The sequence below is a fragment of the Mus caroli genome, unplaced genomic scaffold (assembly GCF_978045245.1).
Source record: "Mus caroli unplaced genomic scaffold, Mus_caroli_1 scaffold_8, whole genome shotgun sequence".
NCBI lineage: Eukaryota > Metazoa > Chordata > Mammalia > Rodentia > Muridae > Mus > Mus caroli.
This window is the reverse complement of record NW_028227263.1, coordinates 116,908,549-116,931,213: the sequence shown is the minus strand read 5'-3', so window position 1 is coordinate 116,931,213 and position 22,665 is coordinate 116,908,549. Positions and strand designations below refer to the sequence as shown.

General features: G+C 51.8%; 2 protein-coding genes across 2 annotated transcripts; both read right to left on the bottom strand.

Moving 5' to 3' along the window:
• Positions 1–3,125: 3,125 nt before the first annotated feature.
• On the bottom strand, positions 3,126–9,967 carry Selenov (selenoprotein V). The gene is made up of 6 exons (XM_021168362.2): positions 9,140–9,967; positions 7,120–7,144; positions 6,949–7,002; positions 6,782–6,856; positions 6,258–6,391; positions 3,126–3,230 (listed from the first exon to the last, which is right to left on the bottom strand). Exons 1-5 carry the CDS (start codon positions 9,895–9,897, stop codon positions 6,314–6,316), a joined length of 990 nt encoding a protein of 329 aa, XP_021024021.1. The 5' UTR covers positions 9,898–9,967; the 3' UTR covers positions 3,126–3,230; positions 6,258–6,313.
• A 493-nt stretch (positions 9,968–10,460) lies between these two features.
• On the bottom strand, positions 10,461–19,610 carry Dll3 (delta like canonical Notch ligand 3). The gene is made up of 9 exons (XM_021168479.1): positions 19,548–19,610; positions 19,138–19,419; positions 18,140–18,197; positions 16,852–17,094; positions 16,478–16,695; positions 15,313–15,535; positions 13,111–13,690; positions 12,809–12,893; positions 10,461–10,487 (listed from the first exon to the last, which is right to left on the bottom strand). Exons 1-9 carry the CDS (start codon positions 19,608–19,610, stop codon positions 10,461–10,463), a joined length of 1,779 nt encoding a protein of 592 aa, XP_021024138.1.
• Positions 19,611–22,665: the final 3,055 nt, after the last annotated feature.

Sequence of the window (22,665 nt, the reverse complement as noted above, 5' to 3'; positions counted from 1 at the left end):
CTATTGGCATATTTGCAGAAGAGACCAGAGTTCATGACTACAGATGGTTGTGGGCCACCATGTGGTTGCTGGGAATTGAACTCAGGAACAGCAGCCAGTGCTCTTAACTGCTGAGACATCTCTCCAGCCCCCAATAAATTATATTTTTTAGATAGGATCTCACTACATATGTAGTAACCCTGGCTAGCCTGGAACTCACTATGTAAACCAGGCTGGCTTCTAATTCACAAAGATCCTGCTGAAATGCTGAGATTAAATGCATGTGACACCACCTCAGACAGTTTTTTAAAACTCAGTAGTGGGCTGGAGAGATGGTTCAGTGGGTAAGAGCACTGACTGCTCTTCCGAAGGTCCTGAGTTCAATTCCCAGCAACCACATGGTAGCTCACAACCACCCGTAATGAGATCTGACGCCCTCTTCTGGTGTGTCTGAAGACAGTTACAGTGTACTTAATAATGATGAATAAGTCTTTGGGACTGAGCAAATGGAGTTGACCTGAGCGAGTGGGATGACCAGAGCAACCGGAGCAAGCAGAAGTCCTAAAAATTCAATTCCCAACAACCATATGAAGGCTCACAACCAGCTGTACATGTACATACAATAAATAAATAAATCTTTTTTTAAAAGCTCAGTAGTTTTACAGCATCCTATTTTAAAATTTTAATCTGTGTGTGTGTGTGTGTGTGTGAGTGTGTGTGTGTGCTCCCTACATATATGCCTGTGCCTAGTGCCCTCAGAGGCCCAAAGAAGATGTAGGACCCCCTGGAACTGGAGTTAGAGGTGGCAGTGAGCTATGACATAGGTGCTGGGAATTGGACCTGAGTCCTCTGGAAGAGTTTAATTCCCCAGACCCCACGTAAGATGGAGAGTGCGCCGAGCAAGCCCAATCCCAAGAGTTAGGCAAAGTTCTTGGTTTGGATCTTTGTATTTAAAGCCAGCCTCCTCTATACAACAAAACCCAGGACAGCCAGGGTTGCACAGAGGAAAAAAAGGAAAAAAGTGGAGAACTCATGTCACAAAAGTTTCCTCTGATTGCGTACACAAGAGTAATAACTATCGGGCTGGAGAGATGGCTCAGTGGTTAAGAGCACCGACTGCTCTTCTGAAGGTCCTGAGTTCAAATCCCAGCAACCACATGGTGGCTCACAACCATCCATAAAAATATCTGATGCCCTCTTCTGGTGTGTTTGAAGACAGCTACAGTGTACTTAGATATAATAATAAATAAATGTTTGGTTTTTTAAAAAAAAAAACTATCAAGTCACTCAAATTTCTAAAATATTTTTAATTTGAAATATATTTTTGAAAAGAGAAGAAAGCTTTGAAATCAACCACAATCCCTCTTTCCATTTCAGTGGTTTGGGTTGGTTGGGTTGGGTTGGTCGGGTTGGGTTGGTTGGGTCGGGTTAGGTTGGTTGGGTTGGGTTGGTTGGCTTAGGTTGGTTGGGTTGGGTTGGTCGGGTTGGGTTGGTTGGGTAGGGTTAGGTTGGTCGGGTTGGGTTGGCTTGGGTTGGGTTGGTTGGGTTGGGTTGGCTTGGGTTGAGTTGGTCGGGTTGGGTTGGTTGGGTCTGGTTAGGTTGGTCGGGTTGGGTTGCGTTGGGTTGGGTTGGTTGGGTTGGTTGGGTTGGGTTGGGTTGGGTTGGTTGGGTTGGGTTGAGTTGGGTTGGTTGGGTTGGGTTGGTTGGGTTGGGTTGGTTGGGTTGGGTTGGTCGGGTTAGGTTGGTTGGGTTAGGTTGGGTTGGTTGGGTTAGGTTGGTTGGGTTGGGTTGGTTGGGTTGGGTTGGGTTGGGCTAGGTTGGTTGGGTTGGGTTAGGTTGGTTGGGTTGGGTTGGGTTGGTCGGGTTGGGTTGGTCGGGTTGGGTTGGTCGGGTTGGGTTGGTTGGGTTGGGTTGGTTGGGTTGGTTGGGTTGGGTTGGGTTGGGTTGGTCGGGTTGGGTTGGGTTGGTTGGGTTGGGTTGAGTTGGGTTGGTTGGGTTGGGTTGGTTGGGTTGGTTGGGTTGGGTTGGGTTGGTCGGGTTAGGTTGGTTGGGTTAGGTTGGGTTGGTTGGGTTAGGTTGGTTGGGTTGGGTTGGTTGGGTTGGGTTGGGTTGGGCTAGGTTGGTTGGGTTGGGTTAGGTTGGTTGGGTTGGGTTGGGTTGGTCGGGTTGGGTTGGTTGGGTTGGGTTGGGTTGGGTTGGTCGGGTTGGGTTGGTTGGGTTGGGTTGGTCGGGTTGGGTTGGTTGGGTTGGGTTGGTCGGGTTGGGTTGGTTGGGTTGGTTGGGTTGGGTTGGTCGGGTTGGGTTGGTTGGGTTGGGTTGGTCGGGTTGGGTTGGTTGGGTTAGGTTGGTTGGTTTGGTTGGGTTGGTTGGGTCGGTTTAGGTTGGTCGGGTTGGGTTGCGTTGGGTTGAGACAGGGTCTCACTAAGTAGCTCTGACTGTTCTGAAACTCAGGGACCTGCCTGCCTCTGTCCCCTGAGTGCTGGGACCTGAAGGTGTGAGCCAACACTGCCCACCTGGCTTCAACTTTTAGCTGTGCCAATAGGATCAAAAGCTTTCCAAACACGTCTTGAATTAGGCTGTTGGAAATGAAGGCGTGACAAAAGTTACAGACTGGCTTTGACAGTATGAGGAGTCGAGGCTGGACCGCCAGGAACCTTGTATTCCTCTAGCCGTATATCCTGAGTGATTTAGTCAGCTTCCCATCACTGACCTGAAGTGCTGGAGACAATCAAGTGCTCTTACAGGGAGGAAAGGTTCACTCTGGCTCAGAGTCACTGGCCCTTTGCCTTGGGCCTGTGGTGACACCGTACGTCATGGCTGACCTCATGGTGGAGGGAAAGCGAGGAGAGAAAGGAAAGGTCTGGGCTCCCAGTGTCCCCTTCCAGTGCACACACCTAACTTCCTCCCACTAGGCCTCACCTCCTAATGGATTTCCACTACCTCCCAACAGCAGCACAGCCTGGGGACCAGGCCTTTAGCATATGAGTCTTTAAGGGCATAGTATGGACCTTCCTCGTCCTTCCTCCCAGCTCAGTCTTGGACCAGATGGGGGAAGATGCTGAAGGCCCAGGTGACAGCCTCAGACCTCAGGTGTGAGTGTGGTGGTGACAGCAGACATTGTCAGACGCCGACACAGGGAAGCAGTTTACATTTTTCTTTACTCTCCCAAGCCCCACCCAAGCCCCAGCCACCATCAGAAAAGGACCTGGTTTGGAAGCATTTCAGCCCTTCTCATCATCCTGCTGAGGCTCCTGAGATGGGGAGAGAGAGAAAACAAAACAATAATGATGCTCCATAAAAAGATTAGTAGTTCTGTAGGGCTTTGTGTTCTAAGGCAGTCCATGGATCAGATACCCATTTTATACATATATATACACATCATATACATATACATATACATATACATATACATATACATATACATATACACCACTGAGCTACATGTCCAGCCCGTTTGTGGTTTGTATGTGCAGTATATGTGCACTTGTGTGTATGGGTGCACGTGTTGTGTGCCTATATACTACATGTGGAGGCCAGAAGCAGATGTTAAATATCTTTTATCCCACTCGAACTTTTTTTTTTGTTAAGGTTTATTTTTCTTTCATATGTATGAGTGTTGGCCAGCATATAAGTCTGTGTATACCATGTACACACCTAGAGCATGAAGAAGCCTGAAAAAGGTGTTTGATTCCCCAAAACTGGAGTTACAGATGGCTGTGAGCCACCATGTGGGTGCTGGGAATTGAACTCAGGACCTCTGCAAGAGCAACGCCGTGCTCTTAACCCCTGAGCTGTCTCTCCAGGCAGCACCTTATTTTTGACACAGGGTCTCAAGCACATGGTTTCAGCTAGACTGGCTTGGCAGTATGACTCTGGGATCCACATAGTCTCTGCCTTGAACCCCGGAGTCACAGGAACACGTGGGCATGCCCAACTTTATACCCCAGTGCTGTGAATTTGAACTCAGTTCCTCTTTCTTCACAACCAGTGCTCTTCCTCACTGAGCCCGCTCCTTAGCCTCCCCAATCTTTTGATTTCTTGAGGCATGCTCTGAGGAGCCCATGTTGTCCTCAAACTCCCAGTGAGCCGTCTCCTGCCTCAGTTTACCTAGTGCTTGTAAGTAGGATTACAAATATGAACCACCATGCTCAACTGTAAAAAAAAAAAAGAGAGATTTTTGAGACCCTTGACTGGATATTAGATAATCTGAAGACATGCCTTTTTCAGGCATCATAATGGCCTCATATTTCCATTTTTTAAAACTTTTCTCTTAGAACCAGGAGGTAGCCCACACCTGTAAATCCCAGCACTTAGGAGGCTGAGGCAAGAGATTCTTGAATTTTAGGCCAACCTGAAGTAATTATTAGCTCACAAAGTCTAGAAATAAAAACTTCCCGTATCGGGCTCAGAAGTGGAGTGGTTTCTTATGATGTACCAGTGAGGGGCTGGGGGCATGACTCAAAAATAGAGCACTTGCCCAGAATCGCCCAGTGAGGGGCTGGGGGCGTGGCTCAGTGGTAGAGCCCCTGCCTAGAATCCCCCAGTGAGGGTCTGGGGGCGTGGCTCAGTGATAGAGCCCCTGCTTAGGAGGTCAAATCTCTGCAGCTCATGCCTCACAAATTCAAGGTGAAAAATCAATGCTATTTAAATCATTGGAGACATCTTTTAATATCTCGAATATTTTAATATCTTATAATAATGCCAGATTGCCTTTGTGTGCTGTGTCTACAATCCATTGCAGATCAACATAGCCCAACACACTGGCCACATCTTACTGTTGAGGAGTTGAAATGTGTTATGGATCTAAGAACTGGGTTTTTAGTGATTTTAGCTTTACTTTTTTATTTTGAGACAGGGTCTCTCTATGCAGTCCAGAATGGCCTCAAACTCACCTCAATCCTCCTGCCTCAGCCTCCTGAGTACTAGTACATTATAGGCATGTGCTACTACACCCTATCTCAAAATAAGACAGGAGAAGAAGAAGGCTGTGCATGCAGCTCCCATGTAAAACTCTCACTTCCCATGTGTGAGGCCCGGGGCTGATGCAGGACATTAGATCATACTGTGAGCCCCAAAATTGTGTCATTTCCTGAATAACTCAGGTTCTAGCTGTGGTCTGGCTCAGCCCTTAGCACACACCTTTAATCCCAAACAACGAAGGTAAAGTTAGTTTGTAGAAGGGAGCACCCATGTTTGAAAGTGATGTCTGAGTGGTCAAGTGATGAATCAGGGAAAGAGTTGTCAGAACAGGATCTGCCCAGGTCTCAGGAGCAGAGCAGAGCCCGAAAGGGAAGCTACTTAAGGGAGCAGAGCAGAGAGAGAGAAGGGAGGGGGAGCTTTACTGGTCCAGTTGTATGAGGCCAAGCAGAGCAATCCAGTGAGAAGCTGAGAGAAGCCAGATTGAATCAGTAGGCTGGGAGAGGAGTCTGAGCAGAGCAGCTGAGTTGAACCAGCCTGCCAGAGATCAGAAAGGACTAGAAAGGGTGAGTTTATTCAGCAGTAAGTCTCAGAGGCTGGAAACATTCTAGGCCTAGATAAGACTGTACAGAGGCTAGAAGCCTCCAGGACTGGGCCTACGGCAGCAGATGGAGGAAGAAGTCTTAGAGATGACAGTCACGTCAGGATCCTAAACGTTACTTTACACAGGTCAATCTCCAGCACTGCAAGGAGACGGGGGGGGGGGGTGCGTGGGGGGGGGGATGTACACAGGCTCGGGCTTCACTCAGCAACACCTAAGAAACTGCGGATGGTGGCCACGCCTGTAATCCCCAGCTACTGGGAGGTGAGGCAGATGGATGCATAGCTAAGGGTCATTCTCAGCTCATAACAAGTTTGAGGCCATCCTGGGTTAGGTGAGACTCTGTCTCGAAAATGGGGGGTAAAGAGTTGAGGGGATAGCTCAGACCTGTAATGCCAACACTTAGGAGGCTGAGGCAAGGGGGTTGCTGGGAGTTCTAGGGCAGCCTGAACAACATAAAGGCGTCTAGAATAGGCTGAGCTCTGCAGTAAGGCTGTCTCGCGTGATGGGGAGCAGCAGTGATGCTCACTGAGTAGTGGTGCTTGCTGCCAAGTTTGATGATCTGAGTTCAATCCCCCAAAACCACTCTGTGGAGGAAGAGACTCCCACAAGCCATCCTCTAACTTCCACAAACACGTTATAGCATTCATGTGTCCCTCCCCCCAATATAAAATAAACGATGTGATGTGCCCTGATTTCAAGGGTGAGGGTCAGCTGAGCGGTAGGAGATCCTAAATATTGCCCTGCCCCGTTCACTTACTTGCATGCTTCCTCCTGGCCCTCCACAGCACCTCACTCATGTCCCCTCCACTGCTGCTACCTCTTCTTGATCTCTTCATCAATAGCACCCACAAGTTTTTTCAGACTGGACTCATCCACAAAGCCATCACCTTTCTGGGTATGGAGAGAAAGAGTCCAGACATGACCCAACCTCCTGGCGCCCCATCCCTACCCTCTGCACCCAGATGTGACCCGATCCCGACCTCCCGGCACCGCATCCCTACCCTCTGCACCCACATGTGACCCGACCCCGACCTCCCGGCACCGCATCCCTACCCTCTGCACCCACATGTGACCCGACCCCGATCTCCCGGCGCCCCATCCCTACCCTCTGCACCCACATGTGACCCGACCCCGACCTCCCGGCGCCCCATCCCTACCCTCTGCACCCACATGTGACCCGACCCCGACCTCCCGGCACCGCATCCCTACCCTCTGCACCCACATGTGACCCGACCCCGACCTCCCAGCGCCCCATCCCTACCCTCTGCTCCCAGAAATCACCTTCTTGGAATGAATCAGCTTCCCATCCACAAACACTTCGAACTCCCCTGTCACCTGGGTAGCTCTTTCCTCCTCCTGCCAGGGGAATGTTGTGGGTGGAGGATGCTGAGGGCTTCGGGGGGTGGGGGAACCCTGACCTCTCCTCCTCAGGCTACCAGTACACTTACAAACTCCAGAAGGTTTGGGAATTGATGCTCCAGGGTCCTTTTCAGTATAATGTACTGAGAGGAAGGACATGAGGTTATGGAGTCACAGGGTCACAGGAAAGAGAGCCGGGCACCCCCTTCCAGGCTTCCTATCGTTGACTCCCCTTACATTCTGAGGGAGTAACTACTCACCCGAAGGCCATAGCTTCAGAGGCCACTGCAAGCAGAGGGCAGGAGAGGGAGGCAGGAAAGAAATAAGGGAGCCATTATAGCAGCAGTGAGCCCGACTCTGCCCCCAACCCTGCCTGCTTGGACACTCCCTCATTCCCTTGGTACCTTCTCTGGGGGGGGGGGAGATCCTCCTCCTCCTTACATTCCTGAGTGCCCACATAATCGTGCCCATCATCCCTCACCCTTTATCCCCCACCTTGCCCAGCTACAAAAACCTCCTTGCTGGTCTTTCAGCACGCTGCATGTGTACAGGTGTGCACTGCCGCAGGGCCTTTGCACTGGTAGGTGATTGCAGAGTGCTCCTCCCCGGGGTGTTTGTGGCTCCTCTCCCTTCCTCAGGTCACTTCAGCAAGGCCGTCTTGACCCTCCCAATAGAAACTGTGACCCTCCCAGATGCCTTCTTGTACATGCTGGCTGTGGCATATTGCCTGCCCTTCCATGTCACAGCTACAAGGACAGGAGTCTCCACCTGTCCATTGCTCAGTGCCTGGTGCCACAAACACCTGATGATCGTGTAACAACAGCTGTCGAGCCAGCTGTGGCGCTCCATATTTTAATCAGACTCTGTGGTTTCCAGGCCAGCCTGAGCCACATAGTGAGTGACCCAGGACAGCCAGGGCTACACAGGGAGATGAGGAAGAGGAGGAGGAAGAGGAGAGAAGAAAGAAGAATGGGGAGAGGAAGGAGGTAGCAAGAGGGAGCCAAGCTTGGGAAGAGGAGAAACAGACACTGTGTGGCAGGAGAAGCAGAGGGAAGTTGCCTGGCTGGGCAGAGGATGGAGGAAGCGTGTGAGACAAGGGCCTGAAGTCTTCCAGAGCAACAGAGGCAATGAGGACACAGTCCTGAAGTGTGCTACTCCACCCAAGTCACTGCATGAGCCTGAGACAAGCAGCATCTGAGAGCTGCATTCAGCTCCTGAGCCTCTGTGCTCGTTCACCAGCTGCCCCCACCTCGTCCCCCGTCCCCATCCCCACCCACCCCCTTCATTCAGCAGCCCCATTCCTCTTCTCTGAGAAGTGGCGGCTCAAGGGTCACCAGGGAGTGAGACCATCACGACCACCCAGCCCAGCTCTGAGGTGGACAGCCTCTCCTCCTTCCTCAGGAAGTACCTCTCTGCTCACAGTTCTGCAGGCTGGCGTGGGGGTGGGCTGTGCATGGCCTGGCCTGCTAGGGAAGTGCTCAGGGCCCTCATTGTGAAGCGCAGCAAAGAATGGGAACGGATTCCCAGTCATAAGAATCAACCATGAGCCGGCACGCCTTTAATCCCAGCACTCGGGAGGCAGAGGCAGGCGGATTTCTGAGTTCAAGGCCAGCCTGGTCTACAAAATGAGCTCCAGGACAGCCAGAGCTATAAAGAGAAACCCTGTCTCGAAAAACCAAAAAAAAAAAAAAAAAAAAAAAAAAAAAAGAATCAACCGTGAATGAATGCATGGATGAGTGAATGAATGAGAATACAGTTTAGACCCATCGATCATGCAAATGTTGAATGGATGAAGGTGGATGAAGCTTCTCACTTCTACCAATAGAATGAATGAATGAATGAATGAATGAATGAATGAATAAGAGTGAATGCATGCATGAAGTTGAGAGGCAGGATTCAAGCAGCTAAATGAATGATTCTGACTGCCAGGTGGGAAAGGCCCATCAATGAATGAATAAAAGCGAATGACAGCAGTCACATTACTCATACAAACGTTTGAAGGAAGAGAGGCGTGAATGAAGCCTAAAGTCAATAAACATGCAAATGAAAGCAAATGAGTGAGGAAAGATCAAAGACAGAAATCACAGGGGTGCGTGGGAGTGAATGAAAGAAGCCGAGAGCCAGTGTAGGAAACTGATCTCAAAGGGACAGACAAGTGGTGGTCAGAACTCTGTGGATCTGCCTCCCTGCCTAGCGCGCCCACCTGGGCCTGCACACACACGCCCAGAGCTCCAGCATCTGCCGGCTCCCGTTCTTTAGCGGGTAGGGGGAGCCCCTCACCAGTACATCACACGGATCAAGATTCTGTTGGGCGTTGGGACGTCCTCGCTGGTAGATGGGATCTCCTTAGTGGAACCGAAGCTGGGTGCTGGGGAAATCGTGGAGAGCTTACCCAGACCAGGGGTTTCCTTCAGCGGGGAGGCCAAGAACTCTAGTGTAGGGTTGGGGCCCGGAATGGGGCCCAATGTGCTGGAGGCCATGGCAGTAGAAGCCAAGGAGTCTATGGGAGAGGCGGTGTCCGGTATGGAGCCTTGTGTCTTGGAGGACGAGGGAGTGAGCACTGGAAGGGGCCCCTGGATGGCCTCCGCTAGGCTGTGGATCGAGGGTTTCTGGTTTTGAGCGAGTGTGGTGGGATCCTTCAAGAGAGAGCTAGCACCCCTGGAAGAAAGGGGCTGTGCCGTGGGCGAGGCTAAGCTCGGGAAGAACCTCCCTGGAGAGATCTTAGGAAAGGCCCGACCTAGATTCGAGGCCCGGACTGGTGCTGGAGTCCGCACCGGTGCTGCAGCTGGGACTGGAGCTGAAGTTGGGGCTGGGGTTAGGGTTGGAGCAGGGACTGGGGCTGGAGTTGGGAACCGGATTGGAACAGGGTTAGGGACTTGGGCAGGAGCCCGGCCCCGGATGGAAGTTCGGACTGGAGTCGAGTTGGGTGCCGGGTTCGGGGCCCTGACTGGGGTCGCGGTTCGGATGGGAGCGGGTGTCCGGGCCGGGGTGTTTGCCCGGACTGAGGAGGGAGCGGGGACCCGCGCCTTGTTATTCATGGGGACCAGGTGAGACCCGGGTACCCCAGGCTAAGCGTCCCGCCTCGCCCTGCTTCCTTGAGCGAGGAGAGCTTTCGCACCCGAGGATTCTAAAAACCGAAGCAACCACGAGCAGGCACTGTTACACCGGGTTCCAGCCAGGCGGAGATTCCAAGCTCTGCGCCAGGGAACTTCAGATCTCACCGAATAGACACCGCCCCTGTCCCCATCCCCACCCAGTAGGAGCCCACTCTGCCTAGAGCTTCCCACTGCCACCCTGACACTCGTGCGTTTAGCTGGTTGAGTTCATTAAGCGCCCTCCTAGCGCTGGGGATTCCGGGGACAAAGCATCTCTGCCCTCCTTGCTTCCTGCCCATGATAGGAGGTCACACCCAGTATGAGAGTGACAGTCTAAAACCGTCAGTGCAGTGGAGAATACCAGCACCCATATAATTCAGAAAGGAGGCACCTCTCTGTAGGATACAAGGTCCGGAGAAAAATAGCGAAAACCCACACAAATAATCCAATTTACTCCCTGGGAGTGGCCAAAGCGAGACTCTGTCTTCATGCTGTATCCCCAGCTCCTAGAACAAGACCTGGATCAACCAATCCTGTGGAACCCGAGTTAGGGAGATAAAGGGGACGCTTGCACCAGGAAAGGGGACAAGTTTGAGAGGTGGAGTATAGGCAAAAGGCAGAGGTGAAAAGGATTGGAGTCAGGGACAGTGACCATGTAAGGCCGACTAGACTTCATTCTGGAACTCACAGAAGGATGCCTTAACAGGGGTTGTGGCTCAGTTGATAGAGTTTTCATAGCATTCACAAAGCCCTGGGTCCAAGTCCCCCGTGCCACACAAACCAGTTATGGTGACTCAGGATTGCACTCAGGAGATAGAGGCAAGTGGATCAAAAGTTTAAAATCACTCTCAAGTACAAAAACAAAACAAAAACAACCCCCCCCAAACCCTCAGGATGCACATGACCCTGTTGATGTCTCAAGAGATGTCAGCCTCTGCCTATGGCTTTGGGGCAGTATTTCTAAGCCAGGGAATATCCTTCTGGAAAGGGGGTGGGGCATACATAGACCAGACAGTCCATAATAATGTGGATGGTGATGACAGCCTGGGGCCACATTGTGTCAGTTCAGCCCCAGGAGGGCTATTAACTATATCTGCCTGACCAAGACCTCATGAAGACTCTAGGCCCCAGAATGCAGATGTACATTTCGTGACCATTACCATGCTGTGTTGCCAGAAGTCAGTGCAGTCTGTGCTTCCACAGGAAGAACACACAGATGTTTGTACTAGGTATTGACCTGGACCCTGGCACATCCCCTTCTCTAGTTGGCTGGGTTTTAAACATATTTTTGTTTTGTTTTGCTTTCTGTTATCTTTGAGAAAGACATACAGCTATATAGCTTAGGCTAGCCTTAAACTTACAATCCTCCTGCCTCAGCCTTCCCCCCCCCCTTTCTGAGACAGGGTCCCATTATGGATCCTTGACTATTCTGAAACTCGCTCTGACAAGGCTTGTCTTGAACTCACAGACAACCACTGCTCCTGCCTCCCAAGAGCTGGGATTAAAGGCATGTGCCATCATGCCAGAATCTCTTGGCTAATTTTAATTATATTTTAATTTAATCCCCTGTGCTGCAGCATAACCACAAGCCCAAAAACTTTTAGTGAGCCTTCTATCAAAGGACCAGACCTAGTCCAGTGTGGTGGTGCCTGCCTGTAATTCCCAGTGTGCAAGATGCAGAAGCTGGAAATCTGCTGCAGTTTGATGCTAGCTTGGTTGACAATCCAGTAGATCTAGAGAGTGAGTGGCTTCCAGGGCAGCCAAGGCTACAGAGAAACCCTGTGTTGAAAAACAACACAACTGGAGAGATGGCTCAGCGGTTAAGAGCACTGACTGCTCTTCCAGAGGTCCTGAGTTCAAATCCCAGCAACCACATGGTGGCTCACAACCATCTGTAATGGGATCTGATGTGTTCTTCTGCTGTGTGAAGACAGAGCCCTCATATCATATAAGTACCTGTTTAAAAAGGAAAGGAAGGAAGGAAGGAAGGAAGGAAGGAAGGGAGGGAGGGAGGGAGGGAGGGAGGAAGGAAGGAAGGAAGGAAGGGGCTCTCAACCTTCCCAATGCTTCAACCCTTCAATACAGTTCCTCATGTGGTGACCCTCAACCAGAAAACCATTTCATTACTACTCCATAACTGTGACCTTGCTGTTGTGATTCACATAATGTAAATATCTGATATGCAGGATCTGTGATGTGTGACGCCTGTGAAAGGGTTGTTCAATCCCCGAAGGGGTTGCAACCCACAAGTTGAGAGCTACCGGTTTATACAATGAGCTCCAAGCTATCACAAGATGCTGTCTCAATTTAAGGACAACAAAATCCTACTAGTCCCCTTATGAGACAGCTCTCTTAGTTTCAACATCAAAAACAAAGTTCATCTGTTGGAGTGGCGCACGCCTTTAATCCCAGCACTTAGGAGGCAGAGGCAGGTGGATCTCTGTGAGTTCGAGGCCAGCCTGGTCTACAGAGTTCTAGACTGGCCAGGGCTTTTACAGAGAGAAACTCTGTCCCGGGAAAATAAGAAGTTCTCAGCCTGATGTAGTTGAGCAAAATAAGAACCTTTATAGATGTCTCTGGGGAGATGAGAAAAACTAGGTTATAAATAAGCAATATGTACAATAAAGCCCTTTCAAAGAGTCCAGTCGGTGGGGGGAGGTAGAGATTGGACACCACAAAGTAAATAAAAATCATTCAGGCTCCATCTCCAGGCGATGATAGAGAAGGGGCAGGATCAGGCCTGAAAAAAGAAATGAGAAAGAAGCGTTAGAAAAGATATTGGAGGTGGGAGGAGCTGGCTGCCACTGAGCCAAGTGTCCAAGGCCTGGAATGTGGGAACATGGGTCGAGGATACCTCTCTTGCATAAATGGAAGGGGCTGGTATGACATAAATGGATCTAGAGTTTCCATCTTCAGGATGATTCCAGTCAGCCGACGAACTGTTGGAGGAGAGAAACAGGGGACAATTCAGACCCCACGAATTCTCATTTTTTATTTCCCACACCCATCGAAGAGGGAAACCGCACACTGGCAAGGGAGAATTCTGCAATGACCCCATCAGAAGAGGGCTAGGGCTAGAAGACCTGGGTAAGAAAGCCCAATCCGATAGAACCAGACCAGTCAATTGGCCACAGTGACAAGGTGTGTCGCCCTCACCTGGGGCCATCCCCAGCACCGTCTTGTAACCTCAGGTTGTTGAGTGCATCCGGGAGCGTGTGGACCGAAGGTTCCCGGGTCCCAGAAAGCAGGCGAGTCCCGGTATCCTGGCCAGGACCTCGGCGGCGAACGTGGATGAGCAAGAGTGCGGCGCCAGCCAAACCGGCGGCCGCCAGCAGCCCCAAGGCGGGAGGCAGAAGAAAGCGCTGTGGATCCGCCTGCCTCAGGCCCCGTGGGGCCGCAGGCACCGCGTCCGCGCCGTCCGGGCGCACGGCGAACTCGCATCTCACGCCCATGTAGCCGGGCGCGCAGGCGCAGACCAGGCCAGAGAAGTGGGCGTAGCAACGGCCTCCATGCGCGCAGGGGCGGGAGGCGCAGGGGTCGGCGCGTTCCCGGCAGTCGCGCCCGCCGAAGCCCAGCGCACACGAGCAGCGGCGCGAGCCGCCGCCCTCCACGCACGTGCCGCCGTTGGCACAGGCGCGGCCGGCGCAGTCGTCCAGGTCGTGCTCGCAGCGCGGCCCGGCGAATCCCGCGCGACAGCGGCAGCGCAACGCATGGCCCAGGTCCAGGCAGAGGCCGCCTGCGGGGAAACGGTGTCAGCGCCAACCGATCACCCACACCCTGCACCCCACACACCCACTTGTGTCTTTTCTACTGTTGGACCATACTTTAGAAATATCTAAAGAGCCACATCCATGCCTTTTTAAAAATTTGAACAGGTCTCAGTATGTGGCCAGCTTGGAACATAGGGTCCTCCTGTATTCTCCTCCCAAGTGCGGGGTTACAGGTGCAAGGCTGCCCATGGCTTCTTGAACCTAATCACCTCTTTCCCGCTCCTTTCTCCCCCGCCCACCCTATTTTCCTCCAGGTCTCTCCCTCTCCCTATGCTCTTTTCTCCGGGAAGCCCTCTCACTTTTCCTCCATTCCAGCCCAGAGCCGCTGTGCCCTGTGCCCTCATCCAGCCCTGATGCCTCTGAGTCCTGAGAGTGGGCAAAAGAGCCCCTGGGAAAAGGCAGCTGCTGGTACTTGCAAGGGACATTGTCTAGTACGGTCCCTTCTGTCACTCAGTCAAAGGAAACAATTAGCCCAGGTTAGCTTTGAATTTATGGTTCTCTGGCCTCGGCCTCAGAGTGCTAACATGTTCAACTGTAAACAGTATTTCAGACTCACTTACCTACCAGAGCCGTTACATTCATGATCTTATTTAACCCTTTGTTTGGGTTTTTGCTGTTGTTTGTTGGGGGCTAGCCTGGAACTCATATATAGCCCAGAATGACCTCGAACTCCTGATCCTCCCGCCTTCAGCTTCTAGAGTGCTGGGGTTTATTCGTGCAGCTTGGCTTCATGTAACCATTTAACACCCGTGTCAAATCGGGGTTCTCCCCAGCCTAGAATCTTCCTGGGCTCCATCTCACCCAAGTAAAGAGCGAAATCACCTCACCACCACCACCACCACCACCACCACCATCCTGAGACAGGGTTTCCCTGTGTAGCCTTAGCTGTCCTGGAACTCACCCTGTAGACCAGGCCGGCTTCAAACTCAGAAATCCACCTGCCTCTGCCTCCCAAGTGCTGGGATTAAAGGTGTGCGCCACCACGACCGGCCCAAAGTCACCATCTACCACCATCCTAGCAGGTTACCTGGTCTGCCCCTGTCACCAGCCTAAGCTCATCTGTCACCAGTCTGTTCTGGTGAGAGGACAGGCCGCACTGTCCTCTCTCTTGAACCACAACAGGGATTTTGGCTTCTCACTCTGCTAAATCCCCAGCATCTATATTAAAGCCTGACAGGCAGTAAAATCTTAAATAAAGACCTAGGAAGACTGGAGAGATGGCTCAGCAGTTAAGAGCACTGACTGCTCTTCTGAAGGTCCTGAGTTCAAATCCCAGCAACCACATGGTGGCTTACAACCATCCTTAATGACATCTGACACCCTCTTCTGGTGTGTCTGAAGACAGCTACAGTGTACTTACATATAAAATAAATAATAAATAAATCTTAAAAAGAATAAAGTAACACAGAAAATACCATTAATAAAAAAGACCTAGGAGATGAATATTCTTCCTGTTTCATGGGGGGGGGGGTCATGTCTCCAGGACATAGGGTACACAGGGCATACAGGCTGTATTTCCCACCCAGGATCATCTGAGTTACGCACAGACCCCATCCCATCCCTGGCCACTCTGGCTTCCCCACCTCACCATTCTGACATGGCTGCAGGCTACAGCGGTCCACCCTCTTCTCACAGTTAGAGCCTTGGAAACCAGGTGGGCAATGACAGATATAGGCAGAGTCAGGATCTTCACCGCCAACACACAAGCCGCCATTGAAGCAGGGTCCATCTGCGCACGTGACCCCGCTCACCTCACATCGAAGTCCGTAGAATCCCCGGGGACAGGCACATTCAAAGGAGCCAGGGGTTTCCTGAATAGAGAGAGAAGCTGGCTTTGGGCAAGAGACTCCTCGGAGCCAAATCTCTTCCTTCTTTACCATTATGGGTGGCTTAGTTCATCCCCAAGTCCCAGGGTACAGGATTTCCCCCAGGAACGCTGCTCTTCAATCTAGTCCATGTTGTTATTTCTACACGTGAAATCCTAGAGTGGGTGAAGCTCTGGAAACCGGGAAAGCTGTTCCCAACACAACTGAGCCTATCACATGGCACCTACCTGCCCTGCCCCCTCATACACACACACACACACACACACACACACACACACACACACACACAGTGCTCACTTCCCCCATGAGAGCAATTTTAAAAGACAGGTCTCTCTGTCCCCGAAGGCCCGGATAGCCTGGAACTCAGGAGTCAAAGTATCCCAAGTGCTGGGGTTACAAGAGTGAGCCACACCACACCTACCACCACGAGAGCTTCTTTCCTGCCCCATCCCCCACCTGAAGAGGAGACTGGACACCGTGCATGTGCAAGGCAAGTGGTCAGACACTGAGCTGTGGTTCCAGCTTCCCCACTAAGCTCCTTAGTGTGTGAAGGATTGAACCCTGGGCCTCTCTAAGGTTAAGAAAGCGCTTGACTCCTGAGCTGGGACCCCAAACCCTCACTGGTGGACAAGTGCAAAAGCAGGCTTGGTGGTGCACACCTGCGATCTCAGTGATGCTAACGGAGTAAAGACAGAAAGACTGGCCAGCTCAGGCTCAGTGAGAGTCCCTGACTCAAAAATTAATTGAAAGCCGGGCGTGGTGGCACACGCCTTTAATCCCAGCACTTGGGAGGCAGAGGCAGGCAGATTTCTGAGTTCGAGGCCAGCCTGGTCTCCAGAGTGAGTTCTAGGACAGCCAGGGCTACACAGAGAAATCCTGTCTCAAAAAACAAACAAACAAAAACCAAAAAACAAAAAAGATACTGACACTACAGCTGCCCCCATTGGCACATGGGTTCCCATCACAAGGTCCAGGCCCAGGTAAAAGGCATCCAGTGCTGGCAGGACCAGGGACCCTGGAGTTCAGGCAGCTACTGGTGGAGACAGGGACCGTGCAGAGGGGTCCAGTCCAGCCCTCCAGGCAACGGCATTCATCAGGCTCTTCACAGTAGCCGTGCTCCGGGCTGCAGCCTGCTCGACACACAGCTGCAGGAAGCAGAGGAGAGGCAGAAAGAACAAGACATGAATGCTAGAGCAGGTTGGGACCCAGGGCCCTCAGTTCCCTAAAAGAGATCAATGGGGTATGAGAAGGGACTAGGATCCGCGCTTAAGTAGCAGAGCAGGGCACGCATAGGGACTCACGCGGGGCTTCGCACTCGTCTGGGAATGGCGTGCAGGGTCGCAGTCCCGGGCCACACCGCGAGGGGGCACTGCGTGAGCGGCACAGGCGCGCGCAGGCGGCCCCGACGGCGGGCGGCTCGCAGCGCGCGCGGTAGGAGAAGTGCAACTCCCATGTGCCTGTGCGCTGCACATCGCGGGCCCACGGGCCCCCAGCCGCCAGGCGTCTGCGGCCGGCCACACGTGCTAGCAGGTTCCAGGCGGGCCCTGCGGAGAGAATGACGTAGAGCACTGAGATTCAGGTCATCCCCACCCCTCCTGGGAATTCCTTGTCGTGGTTAGGTGAAGAGTAGAAGCCCTCCTTAACAAGCCTGCCCTCCCCTTAATGCACCTAGGGACCTGCATGGCATATCTAGTGTTAAAATAACACTAACTCCTAAGATAACTCCTGTATTTGTCCCCCAAGATGTTAGAATATTAATATAGGAGACTTCTAACATCTTGTGCCATCAATAGCTAAGGACAGGATCTCCAAAAGTGAAGTCATAGCGCCCCCTCAAGGTTTTATGCGTAGTGGCTCCACTCATGCCTGTAATCCCAGCAAAAGCCTCACAAAGGGCAGAGTTACACCAGATGGATGGCCTAGTACCAATGGAAGAGCCTTACCCAGAAAGCTAAAAAGAGACAACCAACCTCAAAATGGTGGTTCATGCTCACAACGCCAGCACTCGGGAAGCAGAGGCAGGAGAACTGTGAATTCAAGGACAGCCTGGGCTACACAGTAAGTTCAAGGCCTGTCTACATTATGTGACACCCTGTTTCAAGAAAAAGACTTAAATTTTAGGTGCAGCATAGTGGGGGTAATTCCTATAATGGGCATTTTGAAGACAGTCTGGGCTACATGAGACATTGTTTCAAAATCAAGGCCAAGGAGATGGCTCAGAAGTAGAGTGTCCCAGGAATCTACTAGGGACTAGGAGCAAGGCTCAACGATGGAGTCTGGCATAGCATATGGGGAGTTCTTCTCTATTACAACAGATAAGATACAATGAATGGATTTTGGAGCCCTTTGTCTCATTTTGGGATCAGAGATGCTCAACCTCTATCAGGACATGGTCTTTACATTGCTACCATTAGGAATTTTGAATTATATTTATACCCAGATTGCCCACAGATCCAGAACCACTAGCCCAGCACCATATCCCAGGAGCTATGATGACATCACAAGCCCAGCGGGATTGCTCCACTTTAGAGGCAGCCCATTATCAGTGCTGAACTCGACACTGCCCCTTCCTACCCGTGAGACACCCACCTCCAGCATGCTCTCCCAGCTGCTCTCTCCAGGTTTCAATGACGAGGGAGAAGGTGCCCTGGTTGGACAGAGAAGAGAAAGAACCAAGAGAGGAAGCCGGTGGTCAGGGAAGCTCACTGACCTCCAGAACACAGCATGGAGTCTGGAAGCCGCCTCTGGGACTGAGCTACGGAGCATTCCCAGAAGGAGCTGCCGCGGGAGCCAGAAACATTTTGGTCTCATTCTGGATACCCCATTGTGCCAAGTGTTTGCACATACCTGTAATCCCAGCACTCAGGAGGCTGAGATAGGAGGGTTTCGAATATGAGGCTAGTTTGGGGTACCTAGCAAGACCCTGTCCAAAAGGACATACTAAGGTGTTCTCATCTACGGGTGAGGAAATAAAATATGGAAAAAGTTCCCAACGATGTCTACATTTCAAATACCAGCCCGGATTCTTTTTGAGATGTGCAGGGTACAGGGATGGGCACCAGGATTCAGAAAGTGACCTGATGTCCCAACCAGAAGAACTAAGGCTGGAAACATGAGCGATTAGGTGACCTCAAGAAAGTGCTTGAGAGGAGCCCCAGGTCCAAAGAGATCTAGAATAAAGACAAAGACCCCAACTCGACTTGCTATTGCACCCCATAATTCCAGCACTTGGGAGATGGGCGTGAGTGAAGGCAGGAGGATCAGGAAATCACGACCAGATTCAGCTACATAGTGAACTCAGAGACAGCCAGGCTTGTCTCTAAAAATACAAAACAAAATACAAGCAATAACAACAAATTGTCCACATATGTAAAACGTACTCGTGAGTATAACACACACACACACACACACACACACAACCACAAAAAAAAAAAAAGATGAGAAGCCCAGTTTTAAGACATCCCTGAAGAGGATAGCGGAGGGGGTCTGGGAATGTGGGTTTGGGGGAGGAGTGGGTAGTAAAGGCTCTGGGGCACGGGATGGTGTCCGGAGCTGGTGGGACAGAAAGAGGTGGAGGTTGGGCTCACCGGCCAAGCATCGCGGAAGGGCACACGTACGAGGCCATCAGGCAGCGGCAGGGCAGCCGCTGACTCTCCGGGGTGCTGCGTATAGACCGGGACGCTCGTGCTCAGTGCTGTGCCCAGGGCGCACAGGGACTCGGTGGCCTCCTGGGAGACTCCGGGCTTCAGGCAAACCCTGAAGAAGAGGCGGCAAGGGCCTCGGGCGTTGCAGGGGGAGCGTGGGGTCCCGGGGCCTGGGCCTGGCCCGAAAGAATGAATTTGTAGCTCGAAGACACCAGCCGGCAGTGCCTGGGACAGAGAGGGCCACAAGGTTAAGGGACCTAGGTATCTGTGTGCCCCATGAAAGTCTCTAAGACCTCCAGGTCTCGGCCCAAGCCCATCTGTTCCTTTCCTTTCTGTATCCCGCCGAATCTGACCTGAGGAAGGAGAAAAGCCAGGATCAGCGTCTGGGGAAGCGGAGACACCTGCAGAGAGACCATTGCTTTGGGGGACAGGATGGGGAAATAGTCTCAGGAGTAGCAGCTGCTGGATGCCTTATATTTGAGGGGACGCTCCGCCCCCTCAGGCCAGTCTTTTAGCTACCGGCCGAGAGGGGTCCCAGGGAAAGGGATACAGTAACTCTATGTGGGCGACTTGGTGAGGTTCATCCTGAGTGTGATTGCATGCGCCAATCTGAAAGTGGCAGGGGTTAATTTCTAAGATTCTGTGCGTACTGAAGTGGGAGAACGGAAATACAGATGCATTCCTCTCTATCATGTATGTACTTATGTGAGCTCCTGTCCGCTGTGGAGGACCCTATGAACCCATGAGTGCTGTGAATGCGTCTCCAGCCGGCTGTGTGTGAGGTTACAAGGAAGCGTTGTGTTTCGGAGCCCCACAGAGGAGGCGGTGAGGAAGACTCCTGAGTTCTTTGTGTGGACCCCTGTGTGTTTGTGGAAGACCTCTCGTATGTATGCATGCGTGTTTCCCCTTCTTAAAACAAAGCCCCCACTCCGCGAAGCCAGAATCGCCACCAGACGCCAGGCTACGAGCCTGGTCTTGGAGGGGCCTCCCAGCTGTATGTAAATGTCGCCATCTGCCGGGCGGCCGTGCCCCTCCCCCTTGGGCCGCAGCTGGGCCTCCCATTTGGGCTCAGGAAGGTGTGAGAGGCAAACGGACAGGAAATCAGTCTTCACTCTCCACCCCAGATGAATGGAGCTGCTCATCCCACCCCGGGCGGTGAGGAGGCGGGATTTCGCAGGATCCAGGCAAGTAAAACAATTTAGGTGCAGCTGGCCAGGCTCTCGTGTGCTGAAGTCAGACGGTGAGCAAGGCAGCTTGAACAGCGGAAACCCACTCCCCACCCCCAGTAAATACTGTTAATACTCAGAGCTAGTAATTTTAGGGAAAATACAAGTTGCTCCTATATCCACATTTGTCTTGTAGAGGGGAGACGGGCTATAGTCCCACCAAATGTTTAGTCGAAAAAGAGGCGAGGCGAGGGTGGGCATGGCAGACCTGTAATCCCAGCAGTGCAGAAGCAGGACAACCAAGAGAAAGAAGCCAGCCTAGACGACATAAAGCCTTTCTCAAAACCAATACAGGAACATACCACCAAACCCTACCACACCTGGTTTTGCTTCACCACGTGGCAAGGTGGTATTTCCAGAGCTCTGAATCACAAATAAAGCAGACTTTAAGGGATTTCTGAAAGCCTTCTTAGCTGTTTAGGACTTCGTTACACACAGAAACAGAGCCCCTGCTAAGGCCTGGGGTGTGAGGAGGATCCTGGAGCGAACACATTGTGAACAGCAAAGGCCAAGGCCCTGGGACGATCATGCCTGTCCGACCAGCCATCCCAGGAGCTTTTCCTCTCACTCAAGACTCTGCTGGCACACACCTTCCAGAGAGGCCCTCCAGATCATGCCATCCGGTCTAAAACAGCATCTTCCAGCTGGTGAGATGGCTTAAGCAGGGCACTTTCTGCCAAGCCTGGGGCCTGTTTTCTCCCTTGGCTCCACACGGCCCACCACTCTTACCGGATGCCCATGCCTACCCTACCCCCAGACATATAAAAATGTAAAATAAGCAAACACCTCTAAGGCCCCAAACCACTGCTTCTCTCCTCAGTTCTCTTTCCTGTGAACACTCCTTATGCCTGGTAAGCTAGCACTCCGGCTGAGCTACGATCCCAGCCTAGTCTGAGACAGAGTGGCCAGCCCCAAACCCTCCACACTCCTGCCTGTTTCCCGAATAGCTAGAATTATAGTCTTATGTGTTCCCCTTTTCTCTGCCCCCATTTTTTATCTCTATTCCCCCACAACTGCCTGCCTTACATCTCCCCTGAGGGAACAGTGGGACACTGCTTCCTAGCAGCCTTGCTCACTACTGTCTTGGGGGAGTGGGCTGAAACAGCTGGTACCAGCATGTACTTATGCAAAAAACTGCAATGTAAAGCTCACTCCTGCCCGGCATGGTGGCGCACGCCTTTAATCCCAGCACTCGGGAGGCAGAGGCAGGCGGATTTCTGAGTTCGAGGCCAGCCTGGTCTACAAAGTGAGTTCCAGGACAGCCAGGGCTATACAGAGAAACCCTGTCTCGAAAAACCAAAAAAAAAAAAAAAAAAAAAAAAAGCTCACTCCTAGAGATAGACACTAAGACCCCTGTCCTGAGAGCTTGAGTGGTGGGACCTGGGAATTCTGATCCCACTGCTGGGTGTGAGGAGGGGACATGACAATACACAAACGATTCCACACGGAGAGCCCCGGAGAACAGGGCATTTGGGGTTAAATGCTTCCCGCCTCATCATATGAGCACTGTCTCAGGGCTTCTGCACCTATGTTCTATTCTCTCCTCCAGTGGGAGTGACACGAGACAGAGCTGAGGTAGCAGACTTAAGTCACATTTCAAATCCATTCTAGAAGAGTGTGGGTACATGGCTATAACCACAGTACTCAAGAGGCCGAGGCAGGAGTACAAAGCCAATTTGAGCTACATAGCAAGATCACCTCAGACATGAGGCCCCCTCCCTCAGAGGGCTCTGAGGGACCCCGATTCCAAAAATCATGTACCCTCCACCCACAACCCATTTCACCCAGGATCCTATCCCTAGAGCAAGCTTTGGTCCACTGTTGTTCTTTTAATCCCAGCACTGAAAGGAGAAGAGGCAGGCAGTTCTCTGTGAGTTGGAGTCCAACCTGGTCTACAGAAAGAATTCCAGGCAGCAAGTTATAGAGTGAAATCTGTCCTGGAAGAAGGAAAAAAAAAAAAAGGAAGTCCTCAAAATCTGTTGGGAGCACTCCTCTGTATTGCCTCGTACTCTAGGCTGAGAGCTCTGATTTTACTTGTAATTCTTTGTATAGTGTCTTGCTACATAACCAGTTTTGCTTCAAACTTGACAGTTCTCCTGTGTCTTAAAAGCTGAAATTACAGCCCTGTGGCACACCAACCCTTCCCTCCATGGTACCACCAAAGGCATTTAAACAACCTAGAATGCAGTCTCATCTGGCCCATGTCTTCAAACTGCCAAAAAGCATTAATTTTTGGTTTTACGCA

Coding starts and splice junctions, on each gene's coding strand:
- Dll3 (XM_021168479.1), bottom strand. CDS start 19,610: ATGGTCTCTCTGCAGGTGTCTCCGCTTCCCCAGACGCTGATCCTGGCT. Junction 19,420..19,547: donor TGGCTTTTCTCCTTCCTCAG/GTCAGATTCGGC, acceptor TCTCTGTCCCAG/GCACTGCCGGCTGGTGTCTT. Junction 10,488..12,808: donor CTTCCATTTATGCAAGAGAG/GTATCCTCGACC, acceptor CGGGTTCCACAG/GATTGGTTGATCCAGGTCTT.